The sequence below is a fragment of the Suricata suricatta genome, chromosome 4 (assembly GCF_006229205.1).
Source record: "Suricata suricatta isolate VVHF042 chromosome 4, meerkat_22Aug2017_6uvM2_HiC, whole genome shotgun sequence".
NCBI classification, from domain to species: Eukaryota; Metazoa; Chordata; class Mammalia; order Carnivora; family Herpestidae; genus Suricata; species Suricata suricatta.
Genome location: NC_043703.1, coordinates 94,740,948 through 94,762,727, shown reverse-complemented (window position 1 = coordinate 94,762,727; position 21,780 = coordinate 94,740,948). Strand labels below are relative to the sequence as shown.

Here is a 21,780-nt window from a genome sequence, read left to right as displayed (position 1 = left end):
TACACTGAATTGGCAATTATACATTTTTATACACTATATGATGGCAACATAATACTTTAAAATTAAGCACTTAGTTTAATAAGAAATGTACAACAATTTAAAAAAAAATTCTGACAATGGCACTGGCAGTTAGATGCAAAAAAAAATGTGCTTTAAGAAAAAATGGCAGGTATAACATTATAATACTCTGTCTTTCAATAAATATTTTGAGTACATCATTAACACGGAAGTAAACTTTGTTTAAATCAAAGCTTACACATTTTGAACTAACAACAAATACTACAAAGTATATGTAAACCAGAAAGCCTCAAGGTTTCTTAATTAAATGCTATGGTCTTCACAAAAGGTTGTTCACTTACTGTAGTATTTAAGACAAAAGTCTTTACAGCTTTGTGAAGTATTCACACCTGTTGCTTAAATTGCTGGGAAAGGCCTCCTGGTCTACAAAGACACACACATTCCCTCCTTAACACTTTCTCTAGCTTTGATTCGTGCTAACATATATTTAACTGACCACCTACTATGAACCCTTTACATAATGCCTCAGAAAGTAGCAAAAGGAAATATTTATTCTAAATCTTCTTATACACAACGGAATCTAAGTTAAGAGAAGTCATGCTGGCTATAGGTAGGAAAGGAAAGGCTCAAAGGTGGAAAAATGAGGCGATCCACCAATAATTCTTTCCATGAATACAAGTAATGTTTTCTTTCTCTGAATCTGAAAGGTAAAATAAAATATTAATGAATTTAGTAATATATTGCACAAATAAATTTCAAAAATCTATATTCAAGAAACACTGATTCTATTTGGGATGTGAAAGATGAAGATTAATTGTGCTTAGTCAAAACTTTTACTAGAAATCTATTAAAAGTGGAAATTTGTTATAACAATTTATATCGATATAAGGCAAATTATTAGCTTAAATCACAGTCTTAAAATATGCTGAAACATATATAACCTCTTCAAGATTGCCAAATTTTTGCCAAATTTTTGCTATTACAGTAAAATTTCTTATGAATATATTATTAGAAATATAATACATCCTTAATTGGGTGGTCATTAGTCATGTTCTTATCTCAACACACCTGAGGAATGGGGTCATAATACCTATGAAATAATGGGAGAATCATAATTAAAAAGGTGCTTCCCCTTTAAAATAACTGTCTTGGTAAACCAGCAAATGGAGAGTGATGCACTCAATTCTGTTTAAGAATTAAGTATAAAATATTGTGTGACTTCTTTCTGTTCGTTTCTAGTACAAAAGTGGTTAATGTCCTTGCTAGTTATGGTGTATTAAATTTTAAATTTGCAGGAAGAGTACATGAAGAGGGAGAGAAAATCAAGTTTAAGGAATTATTTATATTAGGCCAAAATAATTCTGAAGATCTCTCTTCAAGTGGGAACGACTCTCTCCCTCCTTAGATCATTTTCCTCTGCTTATGAAGAGTAATTATGAATGGACAGGAACCAGAATCTCCGTATAACACAATAAAATGGAACCAGATCACTGAAACACTGTTACTAAAGTCTATGCAGAGAGCCGCGGTCAACAGCTTCAAGATACTGTCAGAATAATTTTGATAATCTGTGTACTAGACTGTGGTAAAAGCCATTTTTTGTGTTATATCACTGCCTACAGTAAAAGTTGGTAACCTGTAGTAGATGTGACACATATGAAGAACAAAAACTGCAAATACTTCATCTTGCCTATGTAAGGACTACTTTTTGTTATCAAATTTAAAAATTACTGTATTTCAACAGCACCAATTCTATTAATGTGGCTACCCAGGTTCAATTATAATTAACATGGAAACAGGACAGATAATACTAATGTTGTTATCCCTGGCTTAAAGTCTTGCCAACTGAAAAAGATGTTTTCTTTAGGCTTCTCATTTGACAGTTTTGCCCAAATAAAATTTACAAGGTAAAATAAAAATATTTGCCTCTTAAAAAAACACACACACACATAAAATCCAAGAAAATGTTTTAGTCATAGAAATAGCTGAAAGTAACCCAAATCCTGAGCCTACTTGTGTATGTATGTATGTGTGTATGTACATGTATATGAAATTATCAGAAAAATGAAAACAAGGTCATTGTTATAAAACAGAATGTATGTACCATGAGATAGACTGAACTTTTGGAAAGTTGCTTCCACCACTGTAAAAAATATATATATATAATAAAGTTTAGTTTTATTAGTATCTTGTGTTCTAAGTAATACATAGTTAAACTATAAAAATGATATGAAAAAAATGTCTTGTAGAAGCAGATCTGATCAAATACTTAAAATGCCTTAGTCAATGCACATTTGGAACAGCAGTATAAAATCTTTCAGCATGGAATAAATGGCACACAGTATGCTTTATACAGTCTCCTTCAAAAGATGTACTGTAAAAGATCAATTTTTTATGAGTTTTAAAACCCCTGAAACTATGTTGTCTCTATAGTTTTGTTAAATCCTTTCAGTTTCAATTAGAAATACATACAAATTTAATTCATACTAACCTTGGAGAGAAGTTTTTTTCCTACAGGATCTACCTTTATTCATGATGACGTAAGTAGCAACTATTCAAAATGTTTATATTAGATTACACCCCATTCCTACTACAAAATTCTCAGAATGCAGTCCATTTAATAAGCAAATGAAAGATTCTCTTATTGCAAAAAGTGTGTCAAAATGGGCATTAACTCCATAACACACTTTATGGCTATATCCTCTCATTGGATTGTTTTTACTCAACAAATATAGATAGTGGCTAAAATTCAAACAATGGTTACAAAGCACTTTGGGAACAAAAGGCCCAAATAAATGTGATGCAATACTTGAGAAGTAAAAAAAAGAAATCAAAGATAACATTGTAATAGGAATTGGAGTGTTCTTAGATGAAATTATACCATAAAATTGCCTTTTCTAAATCTCAGAACTCTTTGCTGTACTTTCAGCCTATGTAACCCAAAGGAACTTCCTAGACATCTAGGACTATTTCCAATTTATACTCAACTTTGTCCACGCTTCAACAAAAAGTAATTAAAAACAAAAATTAAGACAAAATAAAAAGTCCAAATCTCATTCTACTGGATTGCATGTGTCCAGAGAGAAGTACATGAGAAAAACATCAGCAAAAATTTTAGCTGGATCAGCAACTATAGTTAATTACAGATCGGAAAAGAAAATGAAAGAAAGTTACAGAGTTGCCAATTCTTACACTTTAACATATTAACAGAATAAAAGATTCTTCCTACAAGTTTTAAGACAGAGGCTGTGGATTTTCTTACATAAAAATTTCCAAATCTTATAGACACTTACCACAAAAATTATGCACTTAGGACTTGGCATCATATCTATGATTGGGCATGTTCCTAACAGCAATTATTTAATAGATATTAAAACAAACATTTTGAAATAAACAATTAGCACCCCTCCCCCACCCTCAAACAAAAGAAGTCCATTATGGCTTTGATATCCCTTATAGAGAATTAAGTAGAAGAGTATTGCCACACTTTAAAATAATTTCACACTAATAAGTATTTCTATTTTCTTCGCTGCTTTTGATTTTGTGTCTTTGCAGTACTTATTAGGGAACCCAGACAGGTACGAATTCCAGCAAGGTGGAGCAGAGATCCAGCTGCCTCTTTGAGCTCCTCATCAATTTCTTGACATAACTGTTTACGCATCTTTTTGCCTGGCTGCCCTTTTTCAGAGGTATTGGCACAAGCCTGTGAAGCATAGCCGCTGTCTCCAAGAGGATCATCTTCATAATCAACATCTGTATCTTCTTCACTGTGGAATCCTTCACTGCCATCACTTCCCACATGGCTACTCTTTGGGATAAATTCATAGGCCTCATCCACAGAGGACAGAGAAGACACACTAGACCTGGATGCGCAGCGCTGTGCTGCCATGCTACTCGCACTGTAATTGTGGTCTTCTTTTGGATCAATACTTGTGGCCAAAGAATCACTCTCTTGCAGTCGCATAGTACTGGGATGACTGAATGCATTGCCATAACTCCTCTTTTTTTGCATTGCTGTTTTAAGAGGAAGAGGCTTCTCACCTGGTGTAAAGAAAACATCCATTGATCGGTCAGATGGATTTGATTGCAAGAACAGGCCATTTAAACTACTGTATCATTCCTGAGTAGTAAGTGCTTTAAGTCAGTAATGTTTTATAACTTTTTGTTTGCTTGTTTCTTTTTTTATGCAGATCATATCATCCTGCAGGTATTAATTTGAAACATCTTATTTTATTTTTTTAAACTTAAAAAACTCTTTTTAATGTTTATTTATTTTTAAGAGAGAGACAGAGAGACAGAGCATAAGTGGGGTGGGGAGCAAAGAGACAGAGGGAAACAGATTCTGAAGCAGGCTCCAGGCACAGAGCTCAATGTGGGGCTGAACTCACGAACCACGAGATCATGGCACCTGAGCCGAAGTCAGATGCTTAACCAACTGAGCCACCCAGGTGCCCCTAATTTGAAATCACTTAATGAAATGTCTTGACCTTTCCATCAAAAATATAATTATTTTGAGCTGCCTGTACAAAATACCTCAATAAGAATGTATCACTATTTGATCATTTCCTTACTGATATTTAGGTTTTCCCAATTTTTCACTACTATGAAGAACTGCAGTGAAAATCCTTCTCATGTTTTCTCTTACACATATGCAAATATTTTTCTAGGATACCAAGAAACAGAAGTGTTTCGTAAAAAACACACACATTTCAGATTACTATTGGTATTTTTTAAAATTGAAGTATTATAGTTGACACACAAAATTGTATTAGTTTTAGGAGTACAATGTGGTGATTTGACAATTCTATACATAATGCTCACTATAAGTTCATAGTCACCGTAGAAAGTTATTACAATATTATTGACTATATCCCCTATGCTGTTCCCCTGTGATTTATTTATTTTATGACTGCAAATTTGAAACTTCTTAATTCCCTCCACTTATTTTATCCATCCCCCCCCACCCTCCTTCCCTCTGGCAACCACGAGTTTGTTCTCTGTATTTATAAATCTGTTTCTGTTTTTTGTTTGTTCATTTGTTTATATTTTAGATTCCACAACATGTAAATGGAATCATATGGAATCTGTATTTCTGCCTGGCTTATTTCACTTAGCATAAAGCCTTCTAGGTCCCTTTCAGTTGTCAAGAATGGCAAGATTTCATTTTTTTTTATGGGTAACATTCCACTGTGTATATCTACCACGTCTTTGTCCATTCTGTATCAATGGACACAAGCTGCTTCCTTATTTTGGCTATGTAAGTAATGCTACAATAAACACAGGTATGCACATATCTTTTTGAATTAGCAGTTTTGTTTTCTTTGGGTAAATACCCAGAAGTGGAATTACTGGATAGTAAGGTACTTCTATTTTTAGTTTTTTTTTTTTTAATTTTTAAAATGTTTTTTATTTATATTGAAAGAGAGGGAAGGAGTAAGAAAATCCAAAGCAGGTTCTGTACTGTCAGCAGAGTCCGATGTGGGGCTCAGTCTCAGGAACTGTGTGATCATAACCTGAGCTAAAATCAAGAGTGGGGCACTCAACCAACTGAGCCTCCCAGGTGCCTCTATTTTTAGGTTTTTTGAGGAACCACCATACTGTTTTCCATAGTGGCCGCATGAACCACCAATAGTAGGTTCCATTTTCTCTACATTCTCTTCAATACTTGTTATTTCTTATCTTTCTGATACTAGACTTTCTGGTATGAGATCTCACTGTGGTTTTGATTGAAATCTGTAATTGGTATTTTCAAACCATCCTCCAAAATGGTTGTACTAATTTACATCCTACAGTGTATGACGACATCCAGTTCCCACAATTAACACCTGTTATTATCAATCATTTTAATTTTTCATAATCTCATGGACAAGAAAGTAGTGTATCAATATTGTTGCATTTTGCATTTTCCTGACTTCTAGACAAGCTGCATATCTTTTCAAATGTGTATTATCTACTTTATTTCCTTCTCAGACACCTGCCTAATTCATTATTTTCTTGGCTTTTCTGTTGAGCTTTTTTCTTATTTCTTACTCATAGAATCCTTTCCGGCAGATCTACTCAACATTAATCTTTTGCTATATACATAGTAAAAAAATGTTCTCTCAATATTTTGCTTGTGTGACTTCTCCTACAGGTATCTTTTTTGTCAGGACTCCAAAATTTTGATGTTTAATTAAATTTACCCATGTTTTCTATTATGGATTTTGTACTTGTATCTCAAGAGTTTTCCTATTTTTAGGTTATAAATATACTTCCTGTATTTTCTTATTTACGGTTTTTGTTTTTACTTTTAAATCCTCATGCTTAATTTTTATACATGCTATTGATTTGTTTCTTGGTCCATGTAAAAAGATCACAGTATTAAACTCAATCTCATAATTACTCACATATTGCTCACTATTGCTGAAAACAATTCAGATGAAAACACAATTTAGTTGGAAGAAAACAATTTTGCATATAACATTTAAATATTTTGCACTCTAAATTACATTTGAAAAAGCACTCATAAAAATGTATTTTAAGAAGAAAAATAGGATTGCTTACATTCTAAAATTCCTTGTTCTATAGAAGTATTTAAAAGCATCATTGCGGTGGCAGCATCTATATCAGATTCTGAAAAAGGAAAACAGTAACAATATTAATGTTTTTTTATAAAAGAGAGGCTATTTTAAGGATTTGCAAAGGTAGCCAAAATTCAGATGTGGTATATATTCTTTTGCTTAAATACACACACACACACACACACACACACACACACAAAACAAAATGACACACATATTATTCTGTAATCTGTTTTTGTTCACTTAAAATTATAAATGGTTCTGTGAACAGAACTGAATAAAGGAAAACTAAGATACTAGAGATCATAAAATTCCTTATAATTTTCTTAATAACATTTTCTTTTCTCTACCTTACTTTACTATAAAAGTACAGTATATAATTCATATAACATACAAAATAGGTGTTCATCGACTATTTATGTTATCAGTAAGGCTTTCAGTCAACAGTAGACTATTAGTAGTTAAGTTTTTAGGGAATCAAGTTATACATGGATTTTAACCTGCGTAGGAAAAGGAGGCAGAGGACCTCTAACCCCCACATTGTTCAAAGGTCAACTGTAATTAAAAATGTACATGAAGACATGTTAGCATTTAAAAAATATCCTTACCTATGTATACATGCAGTTATAAAGTATTGCATTAATTACATGCTAGTTACAGGAGTTAAAAGTATATGTACTTGGTCAGTCTAGATCATGTGAATCTACAAATGCTAAATGATTAATTATTGCTGGCACAAAAGTATTAGTAATGTTTTAAATCATAATTACATATGAGCCTACAAGTACTATAGATTTATATAATACATAAGAAGGCAAACATAATTATGGATGTTCTATAAGAAAAATCAGCTTTAAAAGGCTGAGAAAATCAGCAGGTCTACTCTAGATAAAGTTAGGCCCTCTTATCTACTTTTCTACTGAAAGTTCCTCTCCATCTTGGTGATCTATTATTCTGAATAATTGTAATTAAATAAAAGTGAAATGGTACAATCTAAACATGAAGGAAAAGTTAGAAAATATTTAGAAATTTTAGATTATAATGGATGTTTAAAATAATATTTGGATTTGAAACTTCCCATTTCTATCTCAAAGCCAGAAAATGTTTGCTGCCCCAAAGTTTTCTATTTTATTTGTAATATCTAATTATAAAGTTACTCTAGATAATAAGGCCATAAGGGTATTGACTTTTCTTCTCCCCAACCTGTCTATAAACTCTGTGAAGGGAGAAAAGGTTATTGTTATGGACTTTACCAAACAGACTTAAGTAAATCAGAAGATGGTTGTTCCAAGGGAGCACACAATACCGTAGCTCTTTCTCCTTAAATGATCTGTGATCTCGTGAAACACAAGTCTCTATATGAATGCCTCCACAGACTGCCTGCCAGCTTAAGGTAGAAACCCCATCTTATCCTCTATGTTCTACAATGACTGGAACAATAGTAGGTCCTTGATAAACGTGTAAATAATAAAGTATATCTCTTTGCCCTCTTTCCCTTAGATTAAGCTATTATCACCAAATTACTAACTAACATTATCAATGGGCTTAACATATTCCAAGTATTAGTAACTCATCTCATCCTCACAACTTCATAATGTGGGCACTCTTGGTATATTCCCATCTTAAAAATGGAAAAAAAAAAAAAAAGACACAGAGGGGTCTCTAGGAATGATAGAGAAGGGACCTGAACCTCAATAGTCTACTTCTAGAACCCAGGCCTTCAATTTGTACCCTATCATCAGTCCTTAATACTTATTAAGTATCCATGGCTAGAGTAGGAAGTTCTGCAGAAATTTATAGAATATACTGGAAATTCTCTATTCTGCTACCCAATAAATTGAGTGTCCTGTTATAAGCCAGACATCGTTCCAGGTTGTGGGAATACAGCAAAAAAACAAAACCAGAAAACCCCTAACCTCTCAGAACACAAAGGAATAATTAAAGCACAGTATGTCACAAGGTGATAAACACTACGAAGAAAAATTAAGAGGAAAGGGAGATAGAGAGTGTTGAGAAAGGTGGTTGCAATTTTAAATACAGAGGTTAGTGAAGGCCTCAACAAGAGGCAACAGTTGAGCAAAGATCTCCGGCAGATGAGGAAAAGAAGCCCTATAGATATCTGAAGGAAAAGTATTTCAAGACAGAAAGAAGAGTAAGTAAAAAAATTTTTTAATCAGTAATTCCCATATCACAGCCAAAACACTAGCAAAACAAAGATCTCTCTAGTTCTGGTCTTTTAGAATGAGACCTGACTGTAATTTGATGGAGCTCAGTATTCTAACATGTCTCTGAAGAAAAAAAAAGTGCAGACTCTAGCCCATATTGTATCTCTGTGTGAACTGGAAAAAAGCAACCCTGCCTCCTGGTGACTGCCTCCGTGTATGAAGGCGCGCAGCTTGAAGACTGGAGTGTGGGCTGAATTTCAGACCCCACTCACTGTCTCAGCCAGGTGTCCTTGTGGAGGGCACATCTCAAATGGCACTATGCAAAAACCCTATAGAGAGATTCCTGCTCCATGAAATAAGTTTTCTTTTACTAAAAATGGGTCTACCTCGTTTCCAACTGTATTAAAAAGAGGGGTCAGGAGGCTGGTGATAAGAGAGAATCTAACACTGAAATACATTATGATGAGGAAACAATTTCAGGACATTTATAATCTTATAAATGAAGTACCTGTAAAATCTTATCAAAAAACATTAGTGCGCCTCTAGCTTAACCTCCCATAGTAAGCTTCCATTAGAATTCTGAAATATAATACATAAAATAAAGAAAATTGATGAGGCTTATCCTGATAACATAAGAAAATTGCATGAACACCACTTCTTTTCTTAGTTTTCAAAGATTTAAAAATGATAACAAAATTAGGTACTATTTCTGTACAGCAGGACAGAAAAAGCGTTCCTTAAACACATTTATTTCCTGTATAGATTACAGCTAAATTAATTTGAACTCTTCCACATGAAATTAACTTTATGAAACCAATATCTTCCTTCCAAACAGATTTTATCTGTATCTGATTTGTTTGGTTTAGAACATTTGTAAGTGTGCTTTCCCTAGTGGCTTGCCAATCAACTCTGGAAAAAGTCTAACTGCAGGAGAAATGACCCAAAACACTCAGTAATCAAAAATACCTGATTACCAATGATTTGTCCAAGGTACAGTCTTGGAACAAAAACAACAAAAACTCTGTGTGCAGACTTTACAAACAATTTTATTTTAGAGTACTCAATCTGTTTTGCTATTAAAATTAAACTGAAGACTTACTTGTTTACTGTCACAAATAAAAACACTTCACAATGTTATTTTTTCACTGACAATACTTTACACTATTTAAAAGGTAGCTATGTGTTTTTAAAAAACATACTATTAGTAAGTTACCTAACATGTCCAGGTCATGAAGAATAAAAATTTGGTGCTCTTATAAAGTCTTTTGTATATATTTTCCAACACTATTTAGATTAAGCAAATAATTCACTTCTAGTTGAAAGTCATTTGTCATTAGAGTCATGAGAGACATCCAACTAGTGATGAAAAAAAAAACTTAGTTCTAAGTCATATTATTATTTCTCTTTTTTCCTTCATAGTTCTGACTGGAGTTCAAAACCTGCTACTGATTTAATACCAACTCAAATAAATTTCCATCATAACTGTTAATTTGTATGTCCTGACTTGTATTTCATTGGGTTTGATGCTGAGATATTATGAACAATCTTTAGAAAAAAATTAAAAGACACTAGGTTCAGCTATGTGAAACTGAGGGTTTTTGAGAGAGAGAGAGAGAGAAACAGAATCCTAAGCAGGCTCCACGCTGTGAGCACAGAGCCAACATGGGGCTCGAACTCACGAACCGGGAGATCGTGACCTGAGTTAAAACCAAGAGTTGGACACTTAACTGACTGAGCCACCCACATGCCCCAAAGTGAGGGTTATAACACAAACTAACACATTTCTGTTATCTGAATCTCAATACATTGGCTTAAGGAATGCTATGAGAACCACAGAGGCAGAATTTAAATATTTACAAGCTCAGTAATAATTTTAAGGACTTACTGCCTCTACAAAGCTAATATACACACTTATAGAACATCCAGAGAAGCTGCTTCTTATGATTCTTTAATAGAGGAGAGCAATTTTGATAAATTGCTGAGACTTTAAGTTGCTTGGACCACTGGTTTACTTTCATTTCCATTAAGATACAAATTATGCTAATTTGCAACCTTAAATTTGCACTTAGCCCCTAACATCATCATGAACTGCCTAAAGTTTTTATTTGCTTATAGTATACTAGTGCTTAAGTAGAAACACTAAAATTTACTAACTAGAATGTGAGTTCCATTTTTGTTGTCTTTGTTCACTAACGTATCTTTGGTACCTAGCACATAAGTGTGTTCAATATTTACGTAGATGAATTTATTCCAAACCTACACCAAACCAAAATATTAACAAAAAAAGGTTTTGTTTTGCCATCTCAATATGAGACTCCTATGCCTCTTGCCCCCATTATACAACCCTGTAAACATAAATATTTGCACATAAAATTAGTCATTGAAAGGTGAGCAAGAGATAGTTTAAACGAACTGCTACACCTACTTTGGATGACAGTGACTGTTTATCGAAGCCCTGTGCCTAAATAAGTTCTCCTATTGCTCTTATGTATAAAAGTAACTACACTATTATGATTAGTAAAAATGATTCCATGAAGTGATAAGTGAATATAATATTGGATTCTAATACTCAATGACACCAAAGTAACCTTTACAAAACACAAAACTGACAATGTTGCCTTGTTCTTTAAAGCCCTTCAGCAGTTGCATCACATAATGGTAGGAGTGCAGGTTCTGAAAGCAGAGTTTCTGAGTTCCTTGTATGCCATTTACTAGTTGCATGGCCTTGAGAAAGTTACTTAATCTGTCCAAACTTCAGTTTCTGTATTTGTAAAAGGAGGTAACAATACCTCAAAGAGTGGTAAGGATTAAATGAGATGATACATTCAAGCATCATAGTAAGAAACTCAGTGCTAACTAATGTTATAATTATAGGAAGGAGTTCAAACTCCTTATGCTAAATAAGTTCTCCTTGATTTGGCCAATGCTTGCTTAAACTTCTTCATTTGCTTTGCCCATGCTAAATGATCACATCTACAGCTACTGGACCAAGGCTACCCAATCTTTTATACTCCTAGGCTTCACACATACTCATTAGCCTGTGGTTCCCTGCAGATACCCTCTGACTAGGTCAAGTATTCACCCAACTTTTCAGGTCTGGCTAAAGCACCACACTTTGTTCTCTAAGAGGCCTTTCCTAACCTACCTCTAAGCTTAATTTGCCATTCACTTCCTTTTTTCACAGTGTACTCTGCGTAATTCTTGTCCACCCTCTTCAATTAAACTGTATGGTTTTTGAGAGCAAGGTCTGGGTCTCTTTAATCTCTGCATATCTAAAGCGTCCATACATTGCTTGGCACTGTGGGAATTCAACGATTACTTACAGAATAAACAGTTGAATGTTTAGTCCATTTAATTAAATGTTGTGTTTTTTCAAACTTTTCCCTAGAAATACTATCAAGAGAGAAAAAAAAGCAAATCTCCTCATCAGTCTATCAATCTACCCTAAAGCAACCTGACTTAAATAAAAATTTTTCTCAAGTTTTTGTTTGGTCTTACATTTCCTCTTAAAACTCATAAGAATTGTATATTCTGTTCCAGGACAGGCCTGCATTTGTTTCAACCTAGAACACCAAGCACTCTTAGCACCAAGTTAATAATTACCAGGCCTAAGACTCACCGGTATAGAAATGGAGGGAAGTAAGCTGTTAGCAGCACTGGAGAGATGATGAGCCATATGTACAAGACATTAGATGAAGGAGAAGTGCCTATGCTCCAGTTATGAAAAACTGTGACTAAAACTAGCAAGAGGAAGTTGTGGAAGTGTCTGCTCCCCAAAGGAAGAAACAGAATTAGGATGATATGGCATAAGAGCAAGAAGAGGTTCTAAATAAACCCAGAATGCACAAAGAAAATGGTCTCAAAATCTGCATATGAACTGACCTTGAAAGACTAAAGTCAGAGCTTACTGAGATAATGAAAAGATGCAGTTTTGGCAATGCCTACCTGAAAGAGAAAGCACGCTTGCCCATGCAAGGAATGATAAAATGGATACTTCTCTTAGGTTAAGCCAGAACATTATCTGAAGCAGAATGTTATTTGAAGCAAATGCTTAACTTCCTTGCGAGTTCTCCTGAGCTTTTTCATACTCTTTTTGTTCCTTATTTTACAGACCATCATCACACTGCTTCCTAGGCTTCATTTAGTGTAGTTTCAATGAGCCAAAATGTGTCTGATACACAGAAGGGCTTTTGGTCTGAGGGTTTCTGTTTTTAAGTGTCATAGAAATGTCTCTAGGCCCCAAAGCAACAACGCTGGCAAAACTTATATTAATATATCACTAATTAATAATATTAAATATGAGTAGGGGAAAAAATTACTAATTCAGAATTTTGATATACTTTTAAAAAGTCATCTACAAAATTCTGAAACTTAACTTGTTACCTTCTTAAAGTTCTTTCCACTTAACATAAAAAAGAAATATTCTGAACTATATTCTAATCCAGGGGCTGGCAAACTTTTTCTGTAAAGGGTCAGTAAGTAAGTAATTTAGGTTTTGCCAGCAAAGAGGAAAAACCAAGGATACAATACAGAGATCTCTGCTGCAACTACTTAACTGTACTCTTGTAGCAAATTTTCGTATGCCCTGAAATATTATTTTTATTATTTTTCAACTATTTACAAATATAAACTCACAGGTTATACAAAAATAGGTGGTGGGTCAGATAAGGCCCAAAGGCCATAGTTTGCCAACCTCTTTTACAGTCTAAGACAGACTTGAAAAAAGAACCAAAGTAATTAAAACTAAATGTTGACAATAAAAAAAAGAGTAAGTTTTCATTTCTTCTTTATAAGTGTTTTTATTTTCCAAATCTTTAACAACAAGCACACAATACTTTTATGATTAGAAAAAAATTAAACAAAAAAAATCCTGATTTTTGACCTGAGTTTTTATGATTTAAAATAATGTTCTTATACATACCTTTGAGGGTTCGCACCTGGTTCTGCTTGAGTACGGAGCTTAAGAAGTGAGGTGATAAAGAGCCACTAAAAAATAAAGACAAATATGCTTATAAAAGTCTTTATTTTACTCTTTATAGAACTTAGTCACAAATACAACCAATTTATACAATAAAAAACAAACTATTTTTACCTTGTTTTCTTTGCTAATACTATTCAGTTTAGGAAGTCTGCCAAGGCAGAAAGAGCATTAGATCCAAGATTAAATCACAACTATTTGGACGTTCTTAGGCAAAATAATTAATTTCTTAGTTTCTTCATCTGTAAAATAGGAATAATTAAACCTCCCACATAGGGTTACTGTGATGATTAAATAATAATAATAATAATGCACTTAAAATGCCTGTACCAATAGACAATACATAATAGTTACTATTTAATTTTTGCATTGGATGCTTAAGTTTGATGATGTTATATATACATAGATGTTGGTGTTATATATAGGTGTTACCACAGAAATGAAAGCACTTATCAAAATTAATGTGTAAAGACACTGTGTGGTAATGCTGCAAAACAGGTAAGTTCCTGATACTATTAATAAATATCAATATATAATTAAACTTGCTATATTCATAAAAATACCAGCAGTTTTGGCTTTTTTAATTCCAAAACTTAAAACATTTGGGGACACAATATTTCTGTGATAGCATAAAAAATCTGTTTTGCTGGAGCGCCTGAGTGGCTCAGTTGGTTAAGTGCCTGACTCTTGATTTCAGCTCAGGTCAAGATCTCACTATTGTGAGACTGAGCCCTAGGCCCTACATGGGGCCTGCTTCTCTCTCTCTCCTTCTGCCCCTCTCCACTGCTCTCACTCTCTCTCTCTCTCAAAAAAAATATCTATTTTGCTAACTAAATTATGTGTCTATTTTCTACTCACAGTTTTACATATACTATATTTTATTCTCTTCCTTGAAGCACCAATTATGACATTAAAGAGTTACACAAAGGCATTTCAGATGGAACAATCATTTTGCCAACAATGAAAAAGAGAAAATGTTTCTAAAAATATTAAGGTAACATTTTAAAGTAAAAAATTATAATCTTTATGCTGTCATTTATGTACTTGTTTTAAGCCACAAAATCATTTTTATGTAATATCTAAACACATGATGAAGCTAAAAATATAAACATGAAAATGCAACATATCAAAGGCACAATAAAGTGCATATTTGATGGTCTGGAGTGTCAATATTCTCATTTAATCTTTAATTTAAAAAAGCATCATAAATGACCAAAAGCAGAACTTACCATTAATTTCTAAATTAATATTTTTAACTAGTATACCTCATAAGCATCAACATTAACCCATAAATAAAAGATACTAAGTCCCAAACAAGTATCAACATTAATAAAGAAGATAGCATGTTCCAAACAAGGCTATAAACTCTGATGATCTCTAGGTTACATTTCATACAGACAAACCACTCAATAGTTCTTGCAACAATGATCCTTCTAATCTACTAGTATAGTAAATAAGCTTAAAATCTCAATAAGTATATAAATATATTACTGATTTCAACTTTAGCTGTACTAATTTTTTACTGTATTTTAGAAATTAAACATTACATTAAATATTGATTAGTTATTGCAGCTGAGAGTTTATTATAGATTTCTCCCTCCTTTTGCATATGTTTGAAATTTTCCATTTTGTATTTTATAAAAGAGCTTTAAAAACTTTCCAAAAAACAAATTAACCATTGTAAGACTACCCTCAAAAGTATCTCAATGAAATCTGGCATTTTCAGTTCAAATGTACATAACAGAATTTTTTAAAAAACCCAGATTCTTTACGAAAAGGAAACAAAATCAGATTTGAGGTATCATTTTCAGCTTTAACTTAAATGGAAAAGCTATAAGATCAATAGGAGTCACTGAGTTTGACAACAAAATCCAAGGAAATACATTACAATTATATTTACCAGCAGAAACAAAATGAATGAAAAAAATCAAAAGCATTATTTTACTTGTCAGACATTTTAAAATTTGAGACTCTGAACATAATTTTCAAAATATTAAATGTGCTATGAAAGAAAACCAAACAAAAAAGAAAAAGAAATATACATATAAAAATGTTACAATGACAAACCGTTAATCATCTTACTTTAGAAAGTTTACATATACTTTTGTCATGTTCTTTAGTTTGCATTAGTATTACAGACAATTAAAATAATTTAAACCTTTTGTACCTGAAGTCTTAACTTTATTTACATACCCAGTAGAGAGTGTATTTTCCAGAATTTATGTTCTTACCTATCAAATACCCTATTTCCTAGTAGTAAGTTAGATATAATTGAAAATGTGTATAGGTTAGTGTCTTATCCATAAATTACTCTCTATATGATAAAAAACAACAACACAGAAAACCTTACAACTTTGTTAAGTTTTTCCATCTCATACAACGAGACCTTATAAGTCACCATTGACACTTATGTGGAAGATCCTTACCTTTGTGGAGATGCAGGAGGGGTGTAGAATGTTAATGCTGAGGAAAAAGGTTGCTTCTTCAGTGCCTGCATTAGGTTGGGTTTATATTCTGGATCAACACACCATAAGGAACCTTTTCCATTAACCTAAAATAAAATACACAACAATTATTTACCTGAACTTTAAGACCTATATGTGTGGGGAGAAAAAACCCTACAGTAGTACCTTTTGAGTACAATGCGGTAAGTACAATATAGTAAGCTTGCTATAAATGCATTGTGTGATTGAAAGCCCTGGAGGCAGATCTCTAGCTCTGCCATTGACCTGCTACTTTACCATAGGAAAGTTAAACAACTCCTATCTCTCCAGGTCACTATCCCTTCATTTGGAAGGTAGGGATGATAACACTAACTACCTCATGGGACTGTTGTGGATTAAATTATGCATAAGGGTTTCTGCAAAATGCCTGGCACAGAGAATCACAGGACATGCCAATCACTTCATAATCTGTGAGAATGGTACAACCCCAAGATGTACAGTGAACAGCTTGGAGAACTATGTAGTGTGGTTTTCCACACACTAAGATGTAACAAATGGAAACCATTATAGAAAAACCAGAAAGAAAAGGAAAAATTAAGCTTTCTATGCAGCTTCATTTCCCCAAAAGTAATAAGCAGTATGATATCCGATGAAACATCACAAAATAATCCTTATTTTTAATAGTATTAACAGCAATGTTTAAGTTCCTATTTAAAGTAAAATTTAGGGGTGCCTGGGTGGCTCAGTAAGTTAAGTGTCAGACTTCAGTTCAGGTCATGATCTCACGGTTTCTGAGTTCCAGCCCCACACTGAGCTCTGCGTGGACAGCTCAGAGCCTGGAGCCTGGAGCCTGGAGCCGGGATACTGTATATCCCTCTTTCTCTGCTCCTCCCTTACTCGCACTGTGTCTCTTTCTCTTTCTCAAAAATCAACAAACATAAAAAAAAAAGTAATATTTAAATTTAAAATGCAAATGACTTAATGAAAAGCACAGCAAAAACCTCAGAGTGACAAATCAACAACTGAGGTATGGAAAAGACTCCTCTAAAAGATAATGAAGAGGAAAGAAGCTCTTCCCTCAAGAGGATTAAGTTACAACATCTGAGGGACTTTTAGATAATATGGCAATGAGCATACAAACCCAGATTCCATTGAAATAATCAATAGAATCTAAAAATTATGGAATTTGTATGATTGCTAGAAACTGAAGAAACCATAAACAATAGTACCTGCTAAATTTCAAATGGGAGCTGACTGAAAGGGCTTGTGTGATCCATGGTTTGCACAATGTGAAGCACCAGCTTATAGGAAGGTAGGTGGACCTGATAACCTGAAAAACCTCACTAATATTATCTAACATGCAGGGAAAAGGCCAGGCCAAGGGATAATTCCTTCAAATAGGTTTGAAAAATGCTGCACATTTTACTTCTCTCCTTCTTAGACGGTCACACTACATACTAGCAGGGTAAGGGATCTAAATATTCCTATTATTAACCTGTTTTATATGGTTTCCTGAAGTTATCTGACACAGAACCTCCTTCTCTAAGGTAATATTTGAGGACTCTTGTGTTCTGTGAACACCTATGAGAAAAACTGATGTAATTTGTGAATTTTTATAGAATACACTTTCCAAATATTAATGGAAAAAAGTAAAAACATTAATTAGGCCATGAAGAAATTTCCTTTTAAAGATCACAATTTTAGGAGCACCTGGGTGGTTCAGTCAATGAAGTGTCTGGCTCTTGATTTCAGCTCAGCTCATGATCTCATGTTTTATGAGGTGGAGCCCTGCACTGGGCTCTGTGCTTATGGCACGGACCCCACTTAGGATTCTTTCTCTCCCTCTCTGTCCCTCCCCTGCTCATGTGCACTCTCCCTTTCAAAATAAATTGAAATATCTGAAATAAGCTTTTATCATATCTGGGGGAAGGGGGATTAATATATTAATATAATATATGAAAATAAAATTGATAAATTGATAACTAAAAATTAAGAAAATAATGGAACTAACAAATCAAGAGAGTATTCTAAAAAACCATCAATATACTACACATCCTAGTTGAGGTAGTCAAAGGAAATAATCGAAGGACTTTAGGAGCTTGAAATCACCTGCTAAATCTTCCTTCAGGATAAACTTTCACTACCTTTTTTTTTAATGTTTATTTTTTATTTTATTTTTTAGAGAGACAAAGCACAAGCAGAGGAGGGGCAGAGAGAGAGGGAAACACAGAATAAGCAAACTCCGTGCTATCAGCATAGAGCCCGACGCAGGGCTCGAACCCACAAACTGTGAGATGACGACATGAGCCAAAATTGAACACCCAGGCGCCCCTATCCTTTCCTATTTCCTTAGATGAACATCCCTAACTGCACATCCTGAACAGAAGCTGGATGACAAGTATATTCTTACACATGTGCCACAACCACACACAGCGTATACACAGAACTCCATAGCTATGCAAGAAGATCCAAATTCAACCTCATTCCACTTCCCCAGAGCTAAATACTACTTGTACAGTGGTTAAAAGTATAAGCCTGGGAGCAATTTTGCCTCCTTGAGTTCTGGTCACTTAAGAGCTGTGTAATCTTCAGTAAAACGTCTATGTTCTCTGTGTATTAGTATGCTCAAAATATAACTATATAAAAATAGTACTTCAAGAATTACTGTATTGTAAGAGTTAATTCACATAAAGTGCTTAGAACACTACCAGACAAAAAGCACTCATTAAACATTGGCTACTGCTATTGATATATGTTCATTTTCTTTGTAGTTTTTATAAATTTAAAAAAATGTTTATTTTTTTTGAGAGAGAGACAGACAGAACATGAGCAGGGGAGGGGCAGAGAGAGAGGGAGACACAGAATCCAAAGCAGGCTCTAGGCTCTGCGCTGTCAGCACAGAGCCCAGCACAGGGCTTGAACTCACGGACCATTAGATCATGACCAGAGCCAAAGTCAGATGCTTAACCAACTAAGCCACCGAGGTACCCCTTTCTTTGTAGTTTTAAAAACTGCTCCTCTTTACTCAGTTTAATAGCATGCAAGTTTTGCTTATCTGTTTCTATTCTACTAGATACTGGCATTAAATTTTAACAAATATTTTTGAAGATCTTTTTTCCTCTACAAATGTTGAAAATCAACCATATGGTAGAACCTTCCCTTCTCCCACCATGTGAGGTACAAAACTTCCTTAGAAGTCAGATTATTGAGTTTTAAACTTAATTTTTGTTTTTATATTACATCTTTTCTATTTCAAAAGCCGCTTAAAATTTGAATTACACTTTACAATGAAATGAACAGTTACTTGGACAACATTAAAGTTTATGTGTGTTCTATTTCCCTGGCTCCTTTTAGTTTTTACAAAATCCGATATGATGTAAGCTGTTATGACTGCTGAAAATCTTACATGATGAATTCCAGAGTATCTCCACATCCCAAACTCTTTATCAAAATAATATTATTCTATTGCTGAGGCTCTCTTATCTTCTGAACATCATGTCATAATTATTATAGCAAAATGGCATAATAATAAGAACACTGTTCCACAGGTATAAAAACTAAGATCCTAATCATTGCTTATTGATTGGCTATGTGATATTGGACAAAACATTTAATCTCTAAAAGTCAGTCTTCTTACTCATATTTTACTCATAAAATAAAAAACCAGGCCACTTTACTGAGTTGTGAGGAGATTCAAATAAGGTAATTTATATGTGAGTGACACAGAGCTGGAAAATAAGTGAATACTTATTTTGGGGGGTTATTCTGAAACTGGCATAAAGTAAGATATTATATGGTTTAGTAACAGTATATTCCTACTCCTTGACCTCTAAGATGGAGTTAAAAAAAAAATAAACAATCAGAACAAAAATCAGTTAGTTCTAAGTAGGATATTAAAGGTATTAAAGGACAAGGAATAAACTAAATTTAGAAGGAAATTCTTGTCTTAGAAAAACTATGCTATGACTATAAGGCAGTTTTCAACATCCTAGCAACCTAAATGTATAGGAAAAGAAAAACCATGGGTGTCATATCATAGAAAGAAACATACCATACGATTAGGCCATAACATTCCTGGCCTTTGGCAGCAAAAACACATGAACTATATGTATATATTAAGTATTTGAAATTTTGATTTGTTTTTCAAGGAAAGTCAAATTTTACATATGTATTTTTGGATTAAGTGATTAAATTTCTTAAATTAAATATATTTTCAGTCACTTGGCCCAAATGATAAATGTGTTTCAATGATAGGGAAATAAAACTTTAAAACATTAACACCCCACAACATCCTTTGCCCCAACCCACTTCAGTTTCATATAGAAATTATATGTCTGGGTTATTTTTCATATATTGACTAAGAAAATTATGTTAAGGATGTTAGCCATGTTCTATCTTGGTATTTCTGAGATTACACTCTAGAAACTGTTTTTTTGTTCAATAGTCTACTTTTCAAATTCAATTGTGAGAATTATCAATTGTTTTGGATATTGTAGAATTGCTGTTTACTTGAAATAGTAAATTAGAAAACCTGCAGTTCAGGGCAGTTAAGTATCTTGAGTAAGGTCTCCAAATAACAATCTGGTTTATGTTACCATGGCAGCATTTCCTTCCAGTGGGTCTGTTCACAAACTATCAGTAACAAGAGATAAAACTATGTATTTGCTAACACTATGTTTTAGGATCTTCAGCAAAGAAGAATTTATTTTAAACTAACTCTTACTTTAAAACCTTGCTCTTTTATTACTGTGCTTAGAAGACAGAATACAAACAATAAAGAGTTTCAGATGTTATCCTTATTTTGAACTAAATTTGCCTATAACAAAATAAATCTTCTGTGCAATGGAAACAGGAAATGTGCATTCTCTCATTTACTATTTGCACTGTGGAACTCTAAGGCATTTGTAGAGAAGCACTGAAGGTGGTGAAGAAATAAGGAATATACTAAGAAATAAACTTTAAAAATATCTAAATGGGATTTTTCTTTTCTTTTCTTTTCTTTTTTTTTAATGCTTTTTATTTATTCTTGAGAGAGAGAAACAGTGTGAGCAGGGGTGAGAGAGACAGGGAGACACAGAACCCGAAACAGGCTCCAGGCTCTGAGCTAGCTGTCAGCACAGAGCCCGACGCGGGGCTCGAACCCACGAACTGTGAGATCTGACCTGAGCCGAAGCCGGACGCTTAACCGACTGAGCCACCCAGGCGCCCCAAAAATATCTAAATGTTAGTTGTAACGAAGGGTTTGGGAGAAAAGGCAATGTTCACTATTGCTGAAATGTTTTATGTACTTGCCCTGCATATTTGAATAGTCTCCCCTCAACTACCTTTACTATGCTTTTTAAAAAAACTGAATTAAAAAGAATTAACTAATTAAAAAGGGCATTCATAACTCTTGTTTATAGTTTATAGTATGAACTTTGATAGTGGCTGGCATGACTCTTTTCCTGGAATTCAGCTACTGTAGAGAGTCATCACTATGCAAATCTACAGACTAAAATTGTACTAAACCAGGCAAAATTTCTAATTTCATGTTTCCCAGATAAAATTCCACAGTTACAGTATTTTAATTCAGCTTTATAAAAATTTAGGAAAGTAGATATAAGACCTAGATATTT

General features: G+C 33.6%; 1 protein-coding gene across 2 annotated transcripts in view; it reads right to left on the bottom strand.

Annotated features, from left to right (window-relative positions):
- Positions 1-1,968: 1,968 nt before the first annotated feature.
- FOXN2 (forkhead box N2) overlaps positions 1,969-21,780 on the bottom strand; it is a 54,073-nt gene continuing 34,261 nt past the window's right edge. For both annotated transcript variants that reach the window (XM_029937320.1, XM_029937321.1), the window contains exons 3-6: positions 16,148-16,272; positions 13,665-13,729; positions 6,562-6,630; positions 1,969-4,059 (exon numbers count right to left, since the gene is read on the bottom strand). In XM_029937320.1, coding sequence (XP_029793180.1) covers positions 3,536-4,059; positions 6,562-6,630; positions 13,665-13,729; positions 16,148-16,272 — 783 coding nt within the window. In that variant the 3' untranslated portion in view covers positions 1,969-3,535. The remainder of the gene's footprint in view (positions 4,060-6,561; positions 6,631-13,664; positions 13,730-16,147; positions 16,273-21,780) is intronic.